At 44.8% G+C, this 7,107-nt stretch overlaps 1 protein-coding gene across 1 annotated transcript; it reads right to left on the reverse strand.

Annotated features, from left to right (window-relative positions):
* Nucleotides 1-6,509: 6,509 nt before the first annotated feature.
* Nucleotides 6,510-7,096, reverse strand: LOC103672603 (keratin-associated protein 9-9-like). Its single transcript, XM_040640640.1, has 2 exons — nucleotides 6,894-7,096; nucleotides 6,510-6,828 (listed from the first exon to the last, which is right to left on the reverse strand). Exons 1-2 carry the CDS (start codon nucleotides 7,073-7,075, stop codon nucleotides 6,510-6,512), a joined length of 501 nt encoding a protein of 166 aa, XP_040496574.1. The 5' UTR covers nucleotides 7,076-7,096.
* Between the last annotated feature and the right edge of the window lie 11 nt (nucleotides 7,097-7,107).

Consider the following 7,107-nt stretch of genomic DNA (forward strand, 5'->3'; position numbering starts at 1 on the left):
GCGCGCTCCCGGCTCACCAGTCTCAGTCCGCTCTCTCACGGGTGCCGTCTGTGAGTCCACCCGCTCCCCCGTGCAGGTGGCTGCCGCTTCCCGGCGCCCGAATGCGGCGGCTCCCTCCCCCTTCCGTTTATCTTCCAATATCTGTGCGCGGTTTCATGGCTCCCCGCTTCATACCTCAATACTCAGTGCTGGAGATGTTCATTTGTAGAGATCCAGATGTATCTTCCTGCGTCTCAGGCTGATTCCGTAGTTGTTTAGGCTGGTCTGGTACCTATCCAGCTCGACTCAGGGGACCGGCTGAAAAAGGGGTCCCCTACTCCTCCGCCATCTTAACTACTCCCATCCTGTGTCTTTTGATTGGAGCATTTAGCCCATTTACATTCAGAGAATTATTGAAAGATATAAATTTAGTGCCATTGTATTACCTGTAAAGTCACTATTTCTGTATATTGTCTCTGTTCCTTTCTAGTCTTTGTTACTTTTGGGCTCTCTCTTTGCTTAAAGGATTCCCTTTAATATTTCTTGCAGGGTTGGTTAGTGATCACAAATTCTTTTAGTTCCTGTTTGTCCTGGAAGCTCTTTATCTCTCCTTCTATTCTGAATGACAGCCTTGCTGGATAAAGTATTCTTGGCTGCATATTTTTCTCATCAGCATCTTGAATATAACATGCCAGTCCTTTCTGGACTGCCAGGTCTCTGTGGACAGGTCTGTTATCAGCCTTATGTTTCTACCCTTGCAGATTAAGGACCTCTTGTTCTGAGCCTTTTACAGGATTTTCTCTTTATCTCTGAAATTTGCAAGCTTCACTATTATATGTTGAGGTGTTGACCTATTTTTATTGATATTGAGGGGTTCTCTGTGGCTCTTGGACTTGAATGCCTGTTTCCTTCCCCAGATTAGGGATGTTCTCAGCTATAATTTGTTCAAATAAATCTTCTGCCCCCTGTCTCTTTCCTATTCCTCTGGGATCGCAATTATTCTAATATTGTTTAATTTTATGGTATCACTGATCTCTCAAATCCTCCCCTTGTGATCCAGTAGTTGTTTAACTCTTTTCCTCACCTTCCTTATTCTCCATCATTTTGTCTTCTATATCACTGAGTCTCTCTTCTGCATCATTTATCCTAGCAGTTAGAGCCTCCATTTTTTATTGCATCTCAGTAATAGCCTTTTTGATTTTTGACCCGATTAGATCTTAGTTCTTTTATTTCTCCAGTAAGGGATTCTCTAATGTCTTCTATGCTCTTTTCAAGCCCAGGTTGTATCTTTATAATTGTTCTGAATTCTAGTTCTGACATTTTACTTATATCTGTATTGATTAAATCCCTGGCAGTGAGTACTGCCTCTTGCTCTCTTTTTGGGTGAGTTCTTCATCTTGTCATTATGTCCAGAAAAGAACAGATGAGAGAGAGAAAATACAAAAATAGCAACAATGACACCAGAAAAATATACACTAAACAAATCAGAAGAGAGCAGAAACAAACAAACAAAAAATAAAGAGAATAAAATTGAACAAGAAGTTGGACAGAATAGAATAATAAACTAGATCCTGGGTATGTTTTGGTCTGTTTGTTAGAAGCTAGATTACAAAATAAGAAAGAAGGAAAAACATATATTTAGAAAAATAAAATTGAATATGATGAAAGAAAGCCAAAAGATGAAATGTATGTGTGTGTGTGTATAAAATATATCAAACTCAACACCCAAAACCCAAATAATCCAGTCAAGAAGTAGGCAGAAGACATGAACAGACACTTCTCCAAAGAAGACATACAAATGGCCAACAGACACATGAAAATATGCTCCACGTTATGTGCTGTCAGGGAAATACAAATCAAAACCACAATGAGATACCACCTTACACCAGGTTAGAATGGCTAAAATTAACAAGACAGGTAACAGCAAATGTTGGCGAAGATGTGGAGAAAGGGGAACCCTCTTATATTGTTGGTGGGAATGTGAGCTGGTACAGCCACTTTGGAAAACAGTGTGGAGGTTCCTCAAGAAATTCAAAATAGAGCTACCCTATGACCCAGCAATTGCACTACTGGGTATTTACCCCAAAGATACAGATGTAGTGAAAAGAAGAGGCATGTGGACCCCAATGTTCATAGCAGCAATGTCCACAATAGCCAAGCTGTGGAAGGAACTGAGACGTCCTTCAACAGGTGAATGGATAAAGAAGATGTAGGTCATATATACAATGGAATGTTACTCAGCCATCAGAAATGATGAATACCAACCATTTACATTGACATGGATGGAACTGGAAGGTATTATGTTAAGTGAAATAAGTCAAGCAGAGAATGACAATTATCATATGGTGTCACTCATATGTGGAATATAAGAAATAGCAGAGGATCATAGGGGAAGGGAGGGAAAACTGAATGGGAAGAAATCAGAGAGGGAGATGAATCATGAGAGACTCTTGACTCCAGGAAAAAAAAAATGAGGGTTGTGGAAAAGGAGGTGGGTCGGGGGATGGGGTAACTGGGTGATGGGAATTAAGGAGGGCACATGATGTGATGAGCCCTGGGTGTTATAGGCAACTAATGAATCACTGAACACTACATCAAAAACTAATGTGTACTATATGTTGGCTAACTGAATTTAAATAAATAAAAACCCAAACAAACAAAGAGTAAAACGGGAAAAAAGTAATGTAAAAATGATAATTAAAAACAACTTAAAAAAAGAGTCGATAAAACAAGAAAATAGCTGAAAAGGGGGGGGGAAGTATAAAACTGAAAGATTAAGGAACAATAAGAAAAAAATAGGAATGTTAAATACTGTTTTCCCCAAGAGCTGGAGTTTGCACTTCTCTATGATCGGTAAACTTGGTATTAGCTGGAATTTCCTGCTGATCTTCTGAGGGAGGGGCCTGTTGCGCCAATTCTCAGGTGTCTTTGCTGGGGCAGAATTGCACCGCCATTGCCAGGGGGCCAGATGCAATGTAAGTGGCTCCAGATTGCTCTTTGTGGCTATTTTGCTGCTTGAAGGCTTTCAGTGCCTTTATGGGGGATGAAAATGGCGGTGTCTGGTTCTCTAGGCCCAAAGCTGAAAGTTTGCACCCCCCACTCTTCAGTGAGCCCTCCCAGAAAAGCAGTCAATTATTCTTGTCTCCCTGGTTTCTGTCAGAACTCTGTGTTTCACCCAGCCTACAGACAATCATTTTCATCTCAGGCACATGATCCCATTTTGAGTCACCAAACTTTACAGACTCCTGTGCTGGGCACCCATGCCATTCCTGCAGGGTAAGGCAGTTCTGCCTCCTGCTGAGCACTCGTGGAGAGCAGCTGCCCAATCCTGCAGCAGTTCTTGGTTTATGGTATCACTGAGCAGAAAGTTGGCGTCTGGACACTCACTGTTTGCAGCTGGCTTCCCTGCTCAGATGCATGGGAACTCTGCTGCACTCAGGCACCCCCATTCTTTTTGTGACCCCAGGGATCCTGAAACCCTGCTCTCCCACCTGGGATTCTGCCCTGCTTCACCATCTGAGCCATTCAGGCAGTTTGCTCCCACCGGAGCAGACTTCTAAAAGTTCCGAATTTGCACTCTGCTGCTTATAACACTTTTCGGGACTGGCTTACAGGGGCTCCCTCTCCCTGTGGTTTATCTTCTGATATATCACCTTGGATTCACGTCTCTGCACCCCCTAACTTGCAAAAAGGGGTTCCTTTTCTATTTGTAGAATTGAAGCAATTCTTTTCTCAGATATCCAGTTTATTTTGCAGGTGTTCACAATGATTTGATAACTATCTAGCTGAATTCCAGGGACCAGACAAAATTCGGGTTCCCTACTCCTCAGCCACCTTAACTCCTCCCCTCCTTCAATTTTTTAAGAGGGGGCATTTAACACTTTAATTTTGAGGTTTCTTCTCCTTTAATATAAATATTTAAACATATAAATTAGACCCAAAACCTTGCTTTTGTTGTATCTCATGAGTTTTTACGTCATGTTTTATTATTATTAAATTTTGTACCTCTAGACAATTCCTCTATAAGATTCTACTCTTGAGTTTTTTACCATTTATCCACTTTCTGCATCTACCTTAGCTCTTTCTGAAATAAGCAGGAAGGGTTGGTATTGGCATCTAGTTGGTAGAAGCCAGGATGCTATGCTGTTAAACACTCTTCAGTGCTCAAATCAGTGCCCCGCCCCCCTGCCAACAAATACTTATCTGGCCTGAAATGTCAACAGTGCCAAGATAGAAGAATACTGATTTAGACCAACATTTAAATATAATTAATAAGTATTGTTACCTTGATTTATCTCTGGCCCCTGTTATGAATCAGGTGTCTCTTCAGAGAACCCCCAGTAAAATGCAGTCTGATGCTTTGCAGAGACTGCAGACGGCTCGAAGGTAAAATTTCCGTTGTGTGGTTCGCTCAATTTCCAGTACGGCGTCCATACTTGATTTCCTTGATAACATTCTGAATAAGACAAAAAACAGACTGGAAGTTTAGAGATAACAGAAATATGGCTGAGGTATGGTTTTACCTGATCTCTTTTATATGTTTCACACTCTATGTGGCCAGATGAAAAAGACCATACCAGAATGCTATCATCTGACATCTGACAACAGGGATTGTTACATGGGCTTTAGGCTTCAAAGTGCTGGCACACTGCCAGGAATACAAGGGATGTTTCAACATGCTGGATGGCTCTTAGAATCGGCCTACTGAACTTACATGTGTAAGTGGTCATTGGGCTTTTGGGAATAGATGGGAAAATACATTTACAAACAAAAAAATCAGGTTTATTTTCAGTAATATACATGCATTTGAAGACAAACATCTTTCCAACACACTGACCACTGGTTTTCTTACATATCGAAATATAAGATATTGGATCTAGAAACACAGGCTCTAGCCCTGGACCAATATCCTGTAGGTAGCCAAGTGGTCATTATTCATGAGTAAAACAGAAATAATCATACAAGTTATCCCAATTTAGAGGATGCCATTAGGTTAAGAACAGAAAATACTTGTGAAGTGAACTATTCGTGTTAGGCAAGAAAGCAAATGGGGTATAAAAGAAAAAAATTACAATATAGCCTGGAAGATAGAAAAAAATATTAAAAAGGAACCAGAAAACCTACTCCACATCTGGAAAGGCAACACAGAGTAATTATCAGAGAAGGAAGTAAGAGAGAAGAATAATAAGCACATTAAGATTAATTATAAAGAAACAAAAAACAAAGAAGAAACAAAATAAATAATCATGAGAACTGTGCTTCACAATGTTGACTGGCAAAATGGTGATAATTTAAGCAAGGCGGCAACAATGAGCACAACTGAAGGAGAGAGAAGACTATACCTATCACAGATGAACGAAAAAGATGAATAGTAAGACTGAAGTTTACTGCATGACAATGCATAATGGCAGAGGTGCTGAATCAACACTATGAGTAAAAGATAGAAGAACCAGGCCAGATGCAGGGAGACCATGGTGATAAAGCTTGGGCAGTAGGAGGAGAACTGACGGCTGAGGGAACACCAGGTTCTCAACGTAAGTCTGTAGTGTGGGGATGGTATGAAACAGTAAGAGCAGAAAAAAACACAGGAAGGAAGGCAGGAATTACATGACAACAGGTGATATGGGCAGGAGTGGGAAGTAGAAACAACAGTAGAAGCATATAGGCCAGATCCAAAGGCAGGTGGTCCTGCAGAACGCTGTTTCCACATGAAATGTGAGTTTTTTTCAGCAAAGGCAGGAGACGCAGGCCGGCGTCCAGTTTTGTGTCCCCGTCAGCTCTCTGACATGACGTTCCAACATCTGCTCATCTGCCAGTGGAGACAGGAACTTGTGGGGCAGGGTGGGAGGTTCCGCATGGATCCCGCGTGTGGTATGCGACCTGCACATATACACGGTTACGTCGCGAATGCCGTACAAGGACACGAACACCATATGGGATGCACAACGCTACAGGGTTTATTAAGAAATAGAGGTGACATCCCCTGGCCTCGAGGGAAGCCTTCGAAGGCACCACGCAAGGGAGGAAACAGGATACAAGGACCGTGAGGACACGGACAAAGAAAACACGATGCCCAGACTTTCGGTCGTGGCAGACACCTGGGCCCGAGGCATGAGGATTTGTTTCTCTAAGTGACGGGATAGGGAGAGGGTGACGATCTTGACGGTGGAGGAGTCAAGGCAGAGATCACGAGTCCACGTCAGGATGCATGAAGCCGGCACGTGACCCATGAGATAGAGGAAGCAGAGACTCAGGGAGAAGTGGTCCAGCCTCCATCGGGCCGCTTCACAAGCTTGTCAGGAGGCAGATGAGTGGCAGAAACGTTGGCGATGGCGTGCTGGCTTTCAGCAACGCTTGGCCTTGACTTGGTTTCCCAAATGGCAAATCAGGGCCGGGTGCAGACGGTGGTTCTTGGTGAGGCAATCAGCAGCAGGGGGCTGGCAGCAGCTGGGCACGCAGCAAGGGCGGCAGCAGGTGGTCCTACAGCAGGTGGTGCGGCAGCAAGTTGGGCAGGGGCAGCAGCAAGGCTGTCAGCAGCTGGAGCCGCAGCAGCCCTGGGCTAGGCATCCAGGCACGCAGCAGCAGGTGGGCTGGTAGCACGTTCTCCTGCAGTACACAGGGGTACAGCAGGCTGGCTGACAGCAGCTGGACCCACAGCAAGTTTGTCCACAGCCACTGGACCCACAGCAGCTGGGCCGGCAGCAGGTGGTCCTGCAGCAGGTGGTCTGACAGCAAGTTGGGCGGCAGCAGCAAGGCTGGCAGCAGCAGGACCCGCAGCCGCCTTGGCCACAGCCACCGCCGCACCCGCAGCAGCTGGGCTGGCAGCAGGTGGTCCTGCAGCAGGTGGTCCTGCAGCACAGCAAGGCTGGCAGCAGCAGGACCCGCAGCCGCCTTGGCCACAGCCACCGCCGCACCCGCAGCAGCTGGGCTGGCAGCAGGTGGTCCTGCAGCAGGTGGTCCTGCAGCACGTAGGCTGGCAGCAAGGGGAGCAGCACGAGTCGGTCATGGTGTCACAGGTGGAGGGGAGCTTCTGTTCAGAAGTGAGTTTCTCAGATTCTGTTGTCTCCTCCTGTTGTGGGGCTTTTATGCGCTGCATCCCCAAATTTGGACCAATGGGCGTGACTTCCT

Source organism: Ursus maritimus, unplaced genomic scaffold (assembly GCF_017311325.1).
Source record: "Ursus maritimus isolate PB19 unplaced genomic scaffold, ASM1731132v1 scaffold_24, whole genome shotgun sequence".
NCBI classification, from domain to species: Eukaryota; Metazoa; Chordata; class Mammalia; order Carnivora; family Ursidae; genus Ursus; species Ursus maritimus.